We start from the raw sequence: 17,343 nt of genomic DNA, 5'->3' as shown, positions 1-17,343 counted from the left end.
TTTATTATTATTATTTTATTTATAGTAAAATTAATTAAAATCATTAAAAATGAGATAAAATTGACAAAAACCTCACATTATCAAAGTAGTAAGTATAAGATTACCTAGAGAAGCGGTTGTATTCATATTATCCCTTATATTATCAGATATTGGTATTATATTAATAAAATATTTATATTTTCTAATTAAATATAAATATTTTATTTCTCTTGGAATTTAAATTGCTCTTGGAACAAGTTAATGAGAACCCAAGTTTTATTTCAAAAGAGCATCCAAAGGATTCTTATCCACAAAAGTCATTTTTTTTTCTGTTTGAAAAAGAAAAGTTATTTATTTTCTGAAGTTATTAACTAAGATGGAAAAATAAAGAAAAATACCCCTTTACCCTTATATAAAACAATATCATATTTTGATAATATATTTTAATAAAATATTCAATGCAATATATATATATTAAAATATTTAATTTGGTGTTTTTAATGAAAATGTTTAATATGGTACACGCACTCTGGTAAAATATTAAATGTAGTTCTTAGATTTGTTTTAGAAAAAATAGAATGAGGTGCCTGTACTTCTCAAAATGTATAGTATGATATTTAAATATTATTTTTAAAATTACCATAAATATGATATATGTCTTTTAGCATAATATTTTAACGATTGAAATAATTTAAATTTCTAAAATGATAATATTTATAACATTAAATGTTTTAATTAATTAAAGAAATTTAAACACTTATTAAAAATTTAATATAATTTTAATATTTATTTTTTATATTAAACCTTTAGGTAATATCGCCCAATCAACCGATAGATACACAAAATTGGATGATTGATGTGGTTGAAAATATTGACAAGCAATGTGATACATTGATTGCTGTTGCTGCAGCCATGCACAATCCCCCAAAAAATCATGGCCAATACTTCACTTTTACAAATGTAATAATTTTCGTTGTAATATTACTTGACTAATGTTTCGAGTTTAAAAAATTTTTTGAGTAAATTTTTAAAAATATTCGAATAATATTTTTGAAATAAAAAATATATATTTTTCATAGCAAATCATGTAAATAACATAACTACTCTAGTTATAATATGAAAAGTTAAATTTAAGAAATTCATGTAATATTTTCAGTTAACCAAAATTATTATCAGTTGTATAACTTTTTAGAGTAGACATGATAAATTTTAAGTTAAAACTCGACACAATATAATATTCTCAGTTGTAATCAAAATTATTATCACTTATGTAACTTTTTAGAGTTAAAAAAATAATATTTTAAGTTAAAACTTGTCACAAATTAACCTTAGGTCTCTCCGCCGCACAATAGAACTACTGTGATTTTGAATATAATTATAACAGCATCTTAATCCATAAATATTTTTTAAAATTTAGAAATATAAGTTAATGAATTTCAATTCAATTTAAAAAAAAATATTCGCTTTAAATTTTATACATTCGAATTTGTTAAAAAAAATCAAATAAAATTTAAATGATAAAGTATGACTCGTTACCTAGACTAACTTGAAATCGATTAAACTCGACTTCATTGAATACTCACATCTAATTCTTAGTACCCCTAATTTCTCCTTCATTTGAAGTCTATTCTTGATCAAATTTGAATCACATGTTCATCTACTACTTTAAAATATATATGTAACTTTAAATCTTATTTTTAATAATAAATTTACATTTTTTTTAGAATTTAGTCTCAAATTTTAATTTTTTTAATATGTTTTTTATTGTAATTTTTTTATAAATTTTTTCTCTCTATAAATTCTTTAACTACTTTATACTCTCATCAATAATTTATTCTCGAAATACATTCTTTAAAAAGTTATAATATATTTTATAATTTTGGATAATATTTAATTTATTGATTAACATTACGGTGTGAAAAAATATATATGTATGTCTTATATAGTTATATAAAGTCACTAAATTTGATCAATTCACATCATAATATTATAAATATTTACAATTAAATTTGAATATGAACTCAAAAGCTCAACTTAACTTGATTCGGTTCTAATTTTATAACTCCGTTTGGAATAATTCAAACATAATTTAAATCTTAAATATGACTCGTCAATTTAACTAGCTCTAAATTTTCGACACAAATCAATTCAATTCTAGCAAAATACTCACCCCTTTACAAAATCCCAAGTCCCATAACTTCTAGGAGATGACACTGTACAAACAATATGTTCACACTTAACAACAAACATCATTAAAAAAAATAAGCAAAACAAAACAAGAAAGTATCTTTGCTAGCGTTGGCCGTTAGGTAGTAACACAATTTTTTTAACCTCTAGATATTTAAACTATTGATCGATTAATTTAAATAAGTTATATAGTAAAAAACACAATTTAAATGAACAGTTAACAATTATTTAGCAAACTTCTAAAACTGATAAAACAACTGTTAACAGTTTTTGGCAGTTTAATTTCTACTTTTCAGTGAAGAGTTTTAACTGATTAAAGGACCACTCATCCTTTTCCACTTTAAATACCCACCGAAACCCTTTGTATTAATTTTGGAATCCTCGATAATAGAAAAGGCATGGAAATCAGATATTATGTATTTGACTGCTGCAGTAGCAGGGGGGTCATAGAAGCTGATAACTGAAGGGAACAAATGAAAGTGGTGTTTTCAGAAAGAAACACGAGTTGTTTTTGGGAATGGATCCTATGATCCGGAAACTCAGATTTCGTCTTCTTGCATGGCTTCACCGATCTCGCTCCGGTAACTTCTTTTCTTCATTTCTTTATTGCAAGAAAAACATCAACTTTGTCTGTTAACACTGTTATGCTTTTTAGATTAACTATGTTTTGTTTGCTGGGGAAAGTTATGGCCTTTTTAGGTTGGATTTTACCAAGGGTAAATGGGTTTTTTCTTTTGTAATTGTTCATGAATTTAATGGAGATTGGTGGAGTTTAGCTTGAACTTTCTGGTTTAAAGATGGGTTCTAGTGAATAAGTTCGTCTTTTTTGGTTTTGGAGGTTTTGAAAGACTATAAAAACTAAGAAGATTGGTTTTTTTTTTGAAAATTAGCACACCAAATTTCATCATTAGTCAACATTATGGGTGACAATTTGATGGTATTACCATCAAATTGTTGGAAATTTTGGATGGTAAAACTATGCAATTAGTCATTGTAATTTAGGTATTTACAAATTAGTCCTTAAAGCTTCAACTATAAATACCCTAGCTCATTTAGTTTCAAAACCATCCCAAAGCATTTTAGCTTTCTTCCAATACTAGAGAGAATTTAGAGAGTTTCTTGAGAGTTATTTTCTCCTTTTTATCAAGAGAGAATTATCATTGTTTTCTCCTTGGTAGATCGAGAGAGGTTGTAATTCCTATTTTTCTCATAGTGAAATTCTTCTACCGTTGCCCGTGGTTTTTACCCTATATTATTTAGGGGGTTTTCATGTAAATTTTGTGTCTCTTTTATCTTTATTTTTATTTTCTCAAATTATTAGTTGCAATTTTACTCTATCCGATAGTCGTCTTCCGCAACAATTGGTATCCGAGCTAGATTAGAGTGTGTAATATCTGCTTATTGTCTTTGTGGTTGCCACCAAAAGGTGGATCCTCCAACATAAGAAAGTAAGAAGTTATTACCCATTATTTGAAGGTTTCAGAGAACTATTCACGATAGTGAAATAGTGAGAGCTATCCGTAAACGAAGCAATGACAACGAAATTTGATATTAAAAAGTTCAATGGGAGAAATTTCTCATTGTGGAAATTGAAGATGAAGGTCATCATGAGAAAAGACGGTTGTCTAGCAGCTATCAGCGAAAGACCAGTAGATTTCACAGACGACAACAAATGGATCGAAATGGACGGAAATGTTATGGCAAACTTTCATCTAGCATTAGCAGATGAAGTATTGTCAAGTATCGAGGAGAAGAAGACAGCTAAGGAGATATGGGATCATCTCACCAAACTGTACGAGGCCACATCGATGTACAATAAAATTTTCCTTAAGAGAAAATTGTACACTCTCCGTATGCCAGAATCTACTTCAGTGACGGAGCACTTAAATACACTGAACACTTTATTTTCTCAGCTTACATCCTTAAGTTGTAAAATAGGAAAACAAGAACGTGCTGAACTTCTACTTCAAAGTCTATCGGATTCGTATGATCAACTCATCATCAACTTGACAAACAGTAATGTCACCAGTCTAGTCTTCGATGACGTTGCAGCTGCTGTTCTACAAGAAGAAAATCGACGCAAGAACAAGGAAGACAGACAAGTAAATCTGCAACAAGCAGAAGCGTTGACAACGATGACAACGATGAGATGAAGATCAACAGAACGTGGCCAAAGCAGTAGTCACAAACATGATAGATCGAAGTTGAGAAGCAAGAAGAATTTAAAGTATTACAACTGTGGAAATAAGGGTCACTTGAAGAAGGATTGTTGGAGTCTAAATAAAAATTCTAATCCACAAGGTAATACTGCAAACACTTCAGATGATGGAGATGCTCTATGCTGTGAAGCGTCAACCACCGTGGAAGGAATAAAACAATTTACAGATATATGGATCATTGATTCGGGAGCAACATATCACATGACCTCAAGAAGAGAATGGTTTCATCATTATGAACCTGTCTCAGGAGGATCTGTGTATAGTTGCAATGATCATGCCTTAGAGATCGTTGGCGTGGGAGCCATCAAATTGAAGATATATGATGGAACAATTAAAGTTGTTCGAGATGTGCAGCACATGAAAGGTCTGAAGAAAAATTTATTATCCTACGGATTGTTGGATAATAATGCTAGCAAGATTGAAACACGAAAAGGAATTATGAAGGTGTTCCGTGGAGCGCTTGTGGTGCTGAAATGTGAAAAGATGGCTACAAACTTGTACATGCTGAAGGGAGAGACATTGCTAGAAGCAGAAGCCTCTGTTGCCTCATATAGTTCAGATTCTGTAATGCTATGGCATAAGAAGCTTGGACACACGTCAGAACAAGGAATGAAAGTCCTTGTGGAGCAAAAGCTACTTTCAGGCTTAACAAATGTATCACTTACTTTGTGTGAGCATTGCATAACAAGTAAGCAGCACCGGTTGAAATTCAACACATCAAATTCTAGAGGCAAAGTGTTCTAGAATTGGTTCACTCTGACGTATGGCAAGCACTAGTAACATCCCTAGGTGGAGCAAAATACTTTGTCTCATTTATTGATGACTACTCCAGGAGATATTGGGTGCACCCTATTAAGAAGAAGTCATACGTATTTTCAACTTTCAAAAACTTCAAAGTGCGAGTGGAACTTGATTCTGGAAATAAGATCAAGTGTTTCAGAACAGATAATGGAGGAGAATAGACAAGCGAAGAATTTGATGACTTTTGCAGGAAATAAGGCATCAAAAGACAGTTCACAGTGGCGAACACTCCTCAACAAAATGGAGTGGCAGAGCGGATGAATAGAACTTTGTTAGAAAGAACAAAAGCAATGTTGAGGGATGCAGGCTTAGAAAAATCATTCTGGGCAGAAGCAGTCAATGCCACCTGTTATTTGGTGAATCGAGCTCCATCAACTGCAATAGAGCTGAAGACACCAATGGAGATGTGGACTGGAAAACCAGTTGATTATTCGAACCTCCATGTATTTGGAAGTATAGTGTACGTGATGTACAACTCCCAATAAATTTCAAAGTTGGATCCAAAATCCAGGAAATACAAATTCTTGGGGTATGCTAATGGAGTAAAGGGGTATCGCTTGTGGGATCCCACTGCCCGTAAAGTGATCATCAGTAGAGATGTTATCTTTGTAGAAGATAAACTACAAAGAAAAGAAGACGATGATAGCGCTGAAAAGTCAGAGACTACTCAGATACATGTGGAAAAAGAGTTTGAACAAAGAGATTCTTATGAAGCAGAACCAGCACATGATGAACAAGAACCAGAGAGTTCTGAAGATCCAACAACTCGTCAATCAGATCGTAGAGAAGACGTCCAAATTGACACTCAGATTATGTTATAGAAGGTAATATTGCATACTGTCTTTTAACAGAGGACGGTGAGACATCAACATACAAGAGGCGATAAACAACTCAGATGCTTCACTGTGGATGATGGCGATGCAAGAAGAAATTGAAGCCCTTCATAAAAATAATACATGGGACCTTGTGCCACTACCACAAGGAAGGAAGCCAATTGGTAACAAATGGGTCTTCAAAATCAAGCGAAATGGTGACGATCAAGTTGAAAGGTATCGTGCAAGACTGGTGGTCAAATGATATGCGCAAAAAGAAGGTATTGATTTCAATGAAATATTTTCTCCTGTGGTTCGACTAACAACAGTTCGAGTAGTTTTGGCAATGTGTGCTACATTGGACTTACATCTAGAGCAGCTAGATGTTAAAACATCTTTTCTTCATGGAAATCTTGAAGAAGAAATTTATATGCTCCAACCTAAAGGTTTTGAAGAAAAAGAAAAGAAGAACTTGGTTTGCAGGTTGAACAAATCTCTGTACGGTCTAAAACAGGCGCCGAGGTGTTGGTATAAGAGATTTGATTCTTTCATTATGTGCCTTGGATACAACAGACTTAATGCAGACCCTTGTGCTTATTTCAAGAGGTCTGGTGATAACGATTTTGTTATTTTGCTGTTTATGTTGATGACATGTTGGTTGTAGGACCCAACAAAGATCATATTGAAGAATTAAAGGCACAACTGACTAGGGAATTTGAAATGAAGGACTTGGGATCAGCAAACAAGATTCTAGGGATGCAAATTCACCGAGACAGAAGTAATATGAAGATTTGGCTTTCACAAAAGAATTACTTGAAGAAAATCTTGTCACGATTCACATGTTGTAAGCCAATTTCTACCCCTCTTCCTATTAACTTCAAATTATCCTCCAGTATGAGTCCTAGCAGTGAAGAAGAGAGATGGAGATGTCTCGAGTACCGTATGCATCAGCAGTGGGAAGTTTAATGTTCGCTATGATATGCACAAGACCAACATTACACAAGCAGTGGAGTGGTTAGTCGGTACATGGCGAATCCAGGAAAAGAGCATTGGAATACAGTAAAGAGGATCCTGAGATACATAAAGGGACCTCAATGTTGCATTATATTACGGAGGATCAAACTTACTAATCAATAGGTATGTAGATTTGACTATGCAGGGACTTGGATAAAAGCAAATCTACTACAGAATATGTGTTAAAGTTGCTGGTGGAGTGTAAGCTGGGTTTCAAAATTGCAGTCAGTTGTGGCTACATCCACAACAAAGCAGAATATGTAGCAGCTACACAAGCCAGTAAAGAACAATATGGTTGAAGATGCTATTGGAGGAGCTTGGGCACAATCAAGAGTATGTCTCTCTGTTTTGTGACAGTCAAAGCGCCTTGCATCTAGCAAGAATCCAGCATTTCATTCTAGGACAAAGCACATACGAGTTCAGTACCATTTCATTCGTGAAAAGGTGGAAGAAGGGACAGTAGATATGCAGAAGATCCATACCAAAGACAACATAGCAATTTTATGACGAAGGTATCAACGCTGATAATTTACCTGGTGTCGATCCTCCTGGCCTGTCAGAGACGTAAGCAACATGAAATGTACAAGGTAGAAAGAATGTGAAGATATGATTGTTCCAATCAAATCTTCAAGTGGGAGATTGTTGAAAATTAGCACACCAAATTGCATCATTAGTCAACATTATGGTGGCATTAATGGGGCGGCAAAATTGGTCAAATTTGCCACCAAATTGTTGAAAATTTTGGATGGTAAAACTATACATTAGTCATTGTAATTTAGGGTATTTACAATTAGTCCTTAAAGCTTCAACTATAAATACCCTAGCTCATTTAGCTTCAAAATCATCCCAAAGCATTCTAGTTTTTTCCAATACTAGAGAGAATTTAGAGAGTTTCTTGAGAGTTGTTTTCTCCTTTTTATCAAGAGAGAATTATCATTGTTTTCTCCTTGGTAGATCGAGAGAGGTTGTAATTCCTATTTTTCTACCGTTGCCCGTGGTTTTTACCCTATATTATTTAGGGGTTTTCCACGTAAATTTTGTGTCTCTTTTATCTTCATTTTTATTTTCTCAAATTATTAGTTACGATTTTACTCTATCCGATAGTCGTTTCCGCAACATTTTTAAAAGTTGGAAATCATGAAGAATTATCAGTTTCAACGGTGCTTGGATGATAAATCAATTAGGTTTCAATTTCCTGATTTAACATAACAATATAGTCATACTTATTGATTATATATGATTATATTTTGTCTGATTATTCTGCAATTAGATCAAGGAATTCCATAACAAGTAAGATAATGGTATCATTGTAAGTTGTACAACATCTGCTTGTCTACATGATTAGGCTTCCATTTTCCAGTTTCAAAGGGAGTAAGAGTGCTCTCAGTTGTACAAACAAGCTCCCTTTTCATTCTCATTTTCCTTTAGAGAGCAGCATCTCATTAGAGCAAGATTTCAGTTGTATTCCTTCATCACTTGTGAGGTCTCTTCAAGTTCTGCGGTTATATTGATCTCTGGTTTCTATGAAATTCGGAGCAAGAAGTTCTCCTACAAAGATGTAAAGAGGGCAACCGATGGCTTCCATAGGATAGTATACAGCAATTCCCATGGGGCTGCATATAAGGCCAGATTCGAAGGTGGTGAAGTTGCTTTGGTAAAAGAAGCAAGAGCTTTTGATGAAGGAAAAGAGAGCTTCTATCGAGAAGTGCAATTCTTGGGGCGACTGCATCATCGGCATCTTCTTGCACTCCGTGATTTTCCACAGGGAACAAGAGGTTGAAGTCTTAACTTTCATTTTCATACCCTCCTAGATTCATGTGTGTTTGTGTTGCTTTACAATAAAGACATTGTATATGCATAAAGATTCGCCATAGTTTTACTTCATCTTTGCAGGCTATTAGTGTTTGACGATATCGAAAATGGAAGCTTAAAGGAGCATTTTAACGGTAACTCTATAAAGCATGGTATATGCAGGAATGAAAACAACTTTCTTTTTGTTTTTTAAACATTGGCTCTTGACAGATCCTCTCAAGACTCCTTTGAACTGGAAAACAAGACTACAAATTGCAGTTGGTGTGGCAGCGGCATTGGTAAGTCACAAACTTTGCCGAGCTAAAACCCGAATTCATCTTCTCGGTTATCTTGCCCTGGAACATAAAGTATGCCCTGTATGGCAGGAATACTTGCTTCTATTCAGTAATCCACCGGTTTATCATGTCTCCATCAACTCAAGCAATATCATGCTCTACGAGAACTTTACGGCTATGGTCGGCTTTCATTCCCTTTTGATGTTAGCATTTGAACCTAAAATGCCACTATGAAAGTAACAATCATTCGTTCTTTATTGCAGCTAACCGATGTTGGCCTTCTTAGTTCCATTGGAACTTATGTTCAAATGCCTCATTCGTCGTGTTCAGAAGGTGAGTTGTGAGTTTAGCAAGAGTTGCTTTCCAGTCCGATGTTTGTTTATGGATCCGAATCCTTTCTATGCATGCAGAATGTATGGGACAAAAATGTGGGAACATAATCTTTCAGCTTGGAGTTCTGATATTGGAGCTAATAACAGGGCAGTCATCGGAGCTAATAACAGGGCAGTCATCGGAGCAAGGAGGCACTGATTTGATCCAATGGGTCCAAGGGTCGCGTCTCAGCAGTTCGATCGATATGATGATCGATCCGGACCTAGGGAACAATTATGATTCTAAAGAGCTTAAGAAGCTTCTAGTTGTACCAAGATTATGTTTAAAATCTAAGAATAACCCGGAATTTCCTGTCCCTCAGGTATTTCGATTTCTGCAGAAGAAGGTACAAATTCCTAGAGATTAAGTGTTAGTGATCTTGAGCTTTCTGATGTACGGAATTTCATATTTATTCATTCATGGAGTTTTGACAAGACTTGTACATCTCCTGAAACAATCTTGGTAGAGCGATGCACCAGATTGCAATAGCCAATAATGAAGAATTTGTTCTTTTTTTCATCATCATAGACCCGTAAAGTCTTGATGGAGAAAGTTCTTGCCATGTGAGAAAGATTTTGCAATTTTAAATTATTAAAAAATATTTTTTTAGTAAAAATTTATTTTCACATCCCAAAATTTTACAAATTCACATCTTTTTAAAATTGTAAAATATCGGCTCATAATATAATATCATGTGTAATGTGTTTGTCCCTGCTTAATTTGTTTGTTACGTGGACAACTTGGTACTTGAGAAAGCTTTTGCCATGTGCGATTAACACTCGCCCGAAGGGATCGATGTTTGGGTGGGATATTTATCTAAAGGAGCTACTGAGAGGGCGCTATCGAATAGTAGTATAAATGAGACAGATAAATTATAAGTTATTAGAGTTTGACTTAGTTAAAGTTTGAAATAAGTTAGAGTTTGACTTTCAACCGAGTTAAGTGTGAGAATAATTTGAATTCAAATTTTTTCGTGCTCGAGTTCAACTTTAATATTTCATTTCAAATTCGAGTCGAACTTAACAATCTTAAGATGCGAGCTCTCCAATTGAGTCGTGTTCAATTTTGAACTTTTAAAGTCGAGTCAAACTCAACGTACTCGAACTCAACTCGTTTACAACCCTAACACCAAAATATAAAATTTCCAAATCGGTTATTATTTTAAATGAATATTTATGTACGTATATGTCTATTACGATTAAGATACAATGTATTAAATATAATTTAATGATTAAAATTTCAATATTAACATTAATGTTTTTTTTAATAATTTTAGGATGATTATAAGATAATATTTTTCAACAATTGATAACGCACATATACATGTAGATATGAGAATAACATTCTTTTTTAACCACAAAAATATATCAAATATATATATTTTAAAAAAAATTGAAGTGTTCAAATATAATTTTAATATATGAAACACGAGAATCGGTCTCACAGTAATTAAATTGATTTCTTTTTTTTGTAATCCGTCTTAGGGCATGTCGGCCGAGCCTCGTGGTTTTTGGTTCTGAAGCTGATAAACAAAGAGTACACGATCGTTGACCGTGACAGCATGATTGAGAGAGGAAGCATGATGAATCGGCCTATAAACCTTAATTAAATCAAACGATGGTAATTTATCAGGAGGAAACGAGGAATGATCGAAGAAAAAAATAGCCTATAGAATCCAAGTATGGAGATGAGCTTCAAATTTTGTTGTTTCTTCTTCATCATCATCACTGTTGAGCACATTGCAACCTCTGCGGACCACCATGCATTTCCTCATCTTCATCATAAGCTTCCTGTGCTGCCTGCTGCTTTCTCTTCATCTCCTCTTCTATGTTCACATCATGCAGTGTGGTTTCCTCACACTCATCTACCTCCATATTCGTCAACTGCGATGTCGGTTTCGGCGGCAGGATACCCTCCAGTGCCTTGAGCTGATCAGTGTTCAGAGTATCAGGAAATTCAACTGTGAAGTGAATGTACATTTTGCCCTTCATGAATGGCTTCTGGTACAGAGGCATCCCCTCATCATTGATTGCCTTGAAGGAGCCTGGGATAAAAAAACAAAAGTTAATAACCATGAAATGGGAAACACGAAAGCCTTACTATATGAGAATTTATTTTTTAAATAAACTCAATTATTGAGTAATTCTCAACCACTAGAATAATAATAATAATAATAATAATATTTAACTTAATTACCAATTAGAATTTGAGTAAATATCTTGAAACCTTTCTCTTGACACAAATTATATTTGTACATTAATCTTTAAGTCTTCAACAATTTCAATTCTCACATAATATTTGTTGAAACACCGTTAGATCGATTGAGAATTACTCTCTCTACAAATAAGTATTTGTTGTACCAAATTTCCTCTCATATATCTCAAAAAGCACTAACAAAATTTGTCTTTCAAAACTTCATAACTCAAAATATAAATCTAATACAACTTGTTAGAAACGTGGAAGTGAAAATAAACAGCGTAAAATCAACATAAAAATAAAACACATTCGAGAGATAATATGTAACATGGTTTAATTTGATCTATCTTCATGAACGAGAGATAAATAAATAAAAACGTGTCGAAAAGTCTAACCCAACAATAAACCTCATAGCAAACCTTTTGATTTAAATTCAAATCTCAAAAAATTTCATTTCGATTTTAATAGAGTGAGTTGGCTAGTCCCTCCTTGCCAACTGACTCAATTTTAATGGCAGTTTAATTACGCAATAAGCATGCAAATAAGCTTAGGTAATATATCTTTATAATCAAGGATGTATCGAGAGGGCAGTTGAGATAATCGCTCTCTAAAATTTTCAAACTCTTATATAATTTAATTTTTTTTTATCTTTTACTAATAATTTACTTTCATCCTTAAAACTTTAGAAATTTATATTCTCATAAAATTTTATAAATTTATCGTTCTAACATAAAATTGTATGTCCGCCCCTATTTAATAGATTGATATTTAAGCCATTGTGTTATAAATGAACCTTTCACATTTATTCCTCATGCTGCATATTCTTTAAACTAACTTTTAATATAATTTTGGCGTAATGAAAAATAGGGGGAAAAAGAAAAGAAAAGAAAAGAGAATGACAAGAATAAGAGACTAAGCTTCACTTAGTAGAATCAGATTGGGCATTGGGAACTCATACGAAGCTACTGTAAGCATAGAGGCTCTCAACAACGAGTTCAAAGCAAATTTGGCAAATCAATAAACTACAAGTACGGTCAGGATGGATCCACGATCAATTGTTCTTTTAAAAAATTTAAATTAATATATATTTTTTTTGTATTTTTAATTGATCTATTTTAATCCTTTAAAGTTTTACAAATTCACCTCATAATATAGTATTTTACGTCTGTCCATGTTACAAACAAGATTGTGTTACTAACGTTGTCTTCTTTTGAATTAGATTCACTTTAATTTTTGTTATACTTGAGCCTAAGTGTAAATAATCTTTTAAATGGTTAGAAATGACAATGTCGCAAAAATAAAACATAGCTATTATCAAATAAGTCGAAAGGAATAAACTAAATTTATTTGTTATAGGTTAAACCATTGTCTTAAAACTGATTTTATGTGATCGAATTGATCATAAAATTAACACAAATTTAACAATCTACACTCGAATGTAAAAGATAAAACTCAAATAATAAGGAAGAAAATAATAAGAAACAATTTATTTTTTAGTGCATCAAACAATGAAAATAAATCTACAAGAAAAGATAGAGGTAAAATATATCGTCGAAACAATCCACTTATTCCGATATTGTTATTATTATCATTTTCTTTAAAATTCACTAATGAGTTCGAGTTCACTAAATAACTTTTAAATTTGACACATTTCATTATTATTATCATTATCATTATTATCATTTTCTTTAAGAAAACCTTACAATAAGGATCACAGTTTTATGCAAAATTGATAGGTTTCGATTCGATTCAACTTGATAGAATTAATTTTTAAAATTTCATATTTGAGTCGAATTTTATGTAAGATTAGGTAGAGTCAAGTTTAGGTGGATAGTGAAAAACCTTTTAGCCAACCCTATTAAGAGATAATAGAATAATTTTATATAAATTTATAGATAATTGCTAAATATCTCACCCTAAATTTTTTTAATTAGATTCTTAATTTATGTCAAATAAAGAATATATATATTTTAAGTCAAATAAAATTAAATAAAAATCTGACTCAACCCGATCGTACAAACACGAGAGAGTGTGAATCAATAAATAATCGATTATTTTGTGCTAAATACCAAAAATATAACACCGAAACCAACAAAAGAAAATGTAAGGCGATGTTCCCGGGAAATCCATCAATCTTAGCTGTATATACTGTTGCAGTGGTAGGTGGAACAAGAACGAAAACGGCCCCGTTTCCGTTATTAGTATTAGAACGCCGTTTCGTAACTATTACTTTCCTTCAGTTTCAATACCCCTTCAATAACCCACATCTAAAATGTGTCTTTTTCTTCAAGCCCACTAACGGCAACCACTCCAATTTCCTCCTTCAAATCAATGGCAATGGTGATGGATCACACAAAAAGCAAAAGAATCCCTCTCTTCTTCTTCAATTCAAAGGCGTAAAGCTTCAATCTTTTTACTTTTTTTCTTCAATGTTTTCCACTCCTTTCATTCTCTCCTTTTCTCTCCTGCTTTTCATCCCAATTCTTTTCTTCTTGTTAGGCCCGAGTTTGAATCCTCAGCCTCTGCCGCCCATTTCCACCACCGATGAACTCGACGATCTCCGTCTCTTTCACCGCGCCACCGCCTCTCCGTCCGCCTCATCCCACCTCTCCTCCTCTTCCTCCCCTAAAATCGCTTTCCTTTTCTTGACCAACACCGACCTCCATTTCCTTCCCCTTTGGAACCGTTTCTTTCGACACGCTAAACTTCTCTTTTCAACATCTACATCCACGCCGACCCCACCGTCAACGTGACCCGACCCCCTCCCGGCAACGTTTTCGGCGACCGCTTCATCCCAAACGCCAAACGCACTTTCCGGGCTTCGGCAACGCTTATCTCCGCCACCCGACGCCTCCTTGCAACCGCTATACTCGACGATCCTGCCAATGATTACTTCGCCGTCGTCTCGCAGTACTGCATCCCTCTCCATTCCTTCAATTACATCTACCGATCCCTCTTCACCTCCAAAAACTTCGATCGAACCTCCAAATCTGATCCCGACTCTTTCGGCTTTACTCAGTACGGTGTCTTGAGGCACAAATCTTACATCGAGATCATTTCCGAGGAACCCAGACTGTGGAAACGATACGCAGCGCGTGGGCGGTTCGTGATGATGCCGGAGGTGCCTTTCGAGGAGTTCCGGGCTGGATCTCAGTTCTTCGTGTTGACTCGGAAAGACGCGTTATTGGTACTAAAAGATAGGACGCTTTGGAGGAAATTTAAGTTGCCATGTTTCCGAGCCGATGAGTGTTACGCGGAGGAGCATTATTTTCCGACCCTGCTATCAATGCAAGATCCAAATGGGGTGACTGGCTATACTTTAACTCGGGTTAATTGGACTGGAACCGTAGAAGGGCACCCGCATATGTATAAGCCGAAAGAAGTAACCCCCGAGTTGATTCATGAGTTGAGGAAGTCGAATTATTCGAGTTCTTACTTGTTTGCACGGAAGTTCTCGCCTGATTGTTTGAGACCCTTGATGCATATTGCTGATTCCCTCATTTTCAGAGATTGAGATTCTTCCTGGTGAGTAAGCCTTCCTTTTTATTGCTTTCCTTTCTTGTTTGAGTTTGGGTATCGAAATCTTAAAGGTAGGTGTTTTTTTTCTTCTTATGGGAATCTGGAGAGTCTTGTAGTTGTAAGAGTGTGGCATGATCTGTAGGTGAATGGAAATTGATACCATTGGTTGAGGATTTTATGGTAGGGGTCGAACTTTTAAAATTTCAGGGGGAACGAAGTTATAGAATTGTAGGTGGCGAAACATTTTATTAATACAAAATACAAAGAAAATATCTAAATATACTAAATTGATATTTTCAGGGGTGAACAGCAGTCTCCCTCTATCCATCATTGTTTTGGGGATGCATTTAGTTCTGCCATTTCATTGTTTGCTCTTTTGCATATTGTTCATTGCTATTCTGTTATATTACTTTGCTAATCTAGGACTTACCATTTCGAGAAGCTTGCAATGCATTTGAATTTTCTGTACTCAGTCATTCATAACTGAAATTTGCTAAAAATTATGGGGCATTATCCTATATAATCAGCCAAATCCAAAGATCCCTTACCTTATATAATGGTGGTGAACTTTCTTTAAACATTGTATTGAATGAAGATGAATCTAATTATCTTGTCATTGTAGTCTCATTTGCCACTTCGTGCAAATATGTAATGACACTATCTTTATGTTTGCTATTCATGTACTTTTACTTGACTATATGGATTTTAAGCATATAGCCTTCCGAATGGATCTTAAATAACTTTAGCCAAATTTTAAGTTAGACTTAGAGTTTTGACCAATTTACTGAACCATTTTGGTATGATGAGTTCTTTTGGGACATGCATAATCAAGTTAGAAAGAAGTGAGTTTTAGTCTAATTTGAACTCACGGTTGTCTGGTTCTGTTTAGTACTGGTTTGAGAGTTAATGCTACCTTTGCAATATTGGGGTTTGTGTGCAGAACTGAACTTGGGTCGGAGAATACATTTTCTTTCTTATCTGCGTGGGTGGGAGAATTTGTTTGGTATTTTATGTATGGATGTCTATATAATGTGATTGTGCCAAAGAGATTGTTGTGTTTACTCGTGCTGATATTTCTCCTTGTCCTTGGAATATAGATTATTTGTTTTTAAACAAAGGCATAATGCCAAAAATTTCCCTAATATTTGACTAAATAGTTACTTTCGTCCTATTTTTTTTAGCATTTTGGCCCTCAACATTTCATTTTAGGCCAAAAAGGCTCCTTTATGGATGGAAATTGTTAGTCAACAAACTGTGAACACTCCAAAATAGGGGTTTTTGCCCTAAAATGAAACGTTGAGAGGCCAAAATACTCCAAAAAAGAATAGGTGTCAAAGTGACTATTTAATCAAACGTTAAGTATATTTTTGGTTTAAAAAAACCCAATTTTGCTACTGTGCAAGGATCTAATGTCTTGGTGTTAGATTCTTCACGTGTGTGTTTTTCACATATAATGGACTGACTGGTGCTGCCTTTTCACAGGTGAAGATTTTTTTTTCTTGTTCTTTTTGGAGTATATATGTAGCTTGAGAGCACAAGTTGCAGAGGGGAATATGGGCTTGAAAAGGCTTAAAAGTTGCAACATTGTTAGAATAGACAAAAAGAGCAGGAAAGGGCTGCTAATGCTTTTGATAAAGTTGTAATTTGAAGGTGTAAGAGTAGTAGGCAACATCATAACAAGGTTTTTGTCATTTTCATGTGTGATTTGTACATATTATGGAATACAGCAATCAAAGTCTATTGTTGTTCCTGATCGAGGCAAAAAGAAAGCATGGCCAAGTTATGCCAGTGTTTGATTCATATAGTTCAATTATATCATTCGCATTTTACCATATTATCTTTTTTCTTTATTTAGTTACTATTGTACCATTCACTTTTTTTTTCTGAAATGGCTTTCATTCTATTAGGCTAATCATCTTTTATGAATGTTTCCAATGAAACTATTGCTTAACTAACAGAATTTTATTTTTGGTTTATAGTTGGAAATAATAAGTTCCTTTTTTTTTTCTTTTTAAACAAAAAATCATTCCTGTTTAGCACAAGTCTTAAAAGAGGGCAAGCCGTTAGGTAGTCCCATGTTCCCTATTTTGAGCTGTCCGTTATTATTTTTTCTAGAAGTCTTAGATTAAATCAGTAAACAGAATTAGGAAAGAACTA

At 33.9% G+C, this 17,343-nt stretch overlaps 2 protein-coding genes and 1 pseudogene across 2 annotated transcripts; 2 read left to right on the top strand and 1 right to left on the bottom strand.

The window, feature by feature from the left end:
- The first annotated feature begins 8,310 nt into the window (after positions 1-8,310).
- LOC120116410 (probable receptor-like protein kinase At1g49730) lies at positions 8,311-9,990 on the top strand. The gene is made up of 8 exons (XM_039136918.1): positions 8,311-8,321; positions 8,441-8,666; positions 8,768-8,787; positions 8,906-8,958; positions 9,035-9,102; positions 9,190-9,279; positions 9,363-9,432; positions 9,510-9,990. Exons 1-8 carry the CDS (start codon positions 8,311-8,313, stop codon positions 9,836-9,838), a joined length of 867 nt encoding a protein of 288 aa, XP_038992849.1. The 3' UTR covers positions 9,839-9,990.
- Positions 9,991-11,151: 1,161 nt separating this feature from the next.
- LOC120116387 (dnaJ protein homolog) lies at positions 11,152-11,535 on the bottom strand. Its single transcript, XM_039136892.1, has one exon. It carries the CDS (start codon positions 11,484-11,486, stop codon positions 11,196-11,198), a length of 291 nt encoding a protein of 96 aa, XP_038992823.1. The 5' UTR covers positions 11,487-11,535; the 3' UTR covers positions 11,152-11,195.
- A 2,419-nt stretch (positions 11,536-13,954) lies between these two features.
- LOC120116386 lies at positions 13,955-16,986 on the top strand (annotated as a pseudogene).
- The last annotated feature ends 357 nt before the right edge of the window (positions 16,987-17,343 follow it).

Source organism: Hibiscus syriacus, unplaced genomic scaffold (assembly GCF_006381635.1).
Source record: "Hibiscus syriacus cultivar Baekdansim isolate YM2019G1 unplaced genomic scaffold, ASM638163v2 tig00110294_pilon, whole genome shotgun sequence".
Classification (NCBI taxonomy): Eukaryota; Viridiplantae; Streptophyta; class Magnoliopsida; order Malvales; family Malvaceae; genus Hibiscus; species Hibiscus syriacus.
This window is presented reverse-complemented; position numbering and strand designations above follow the sequence as displayed.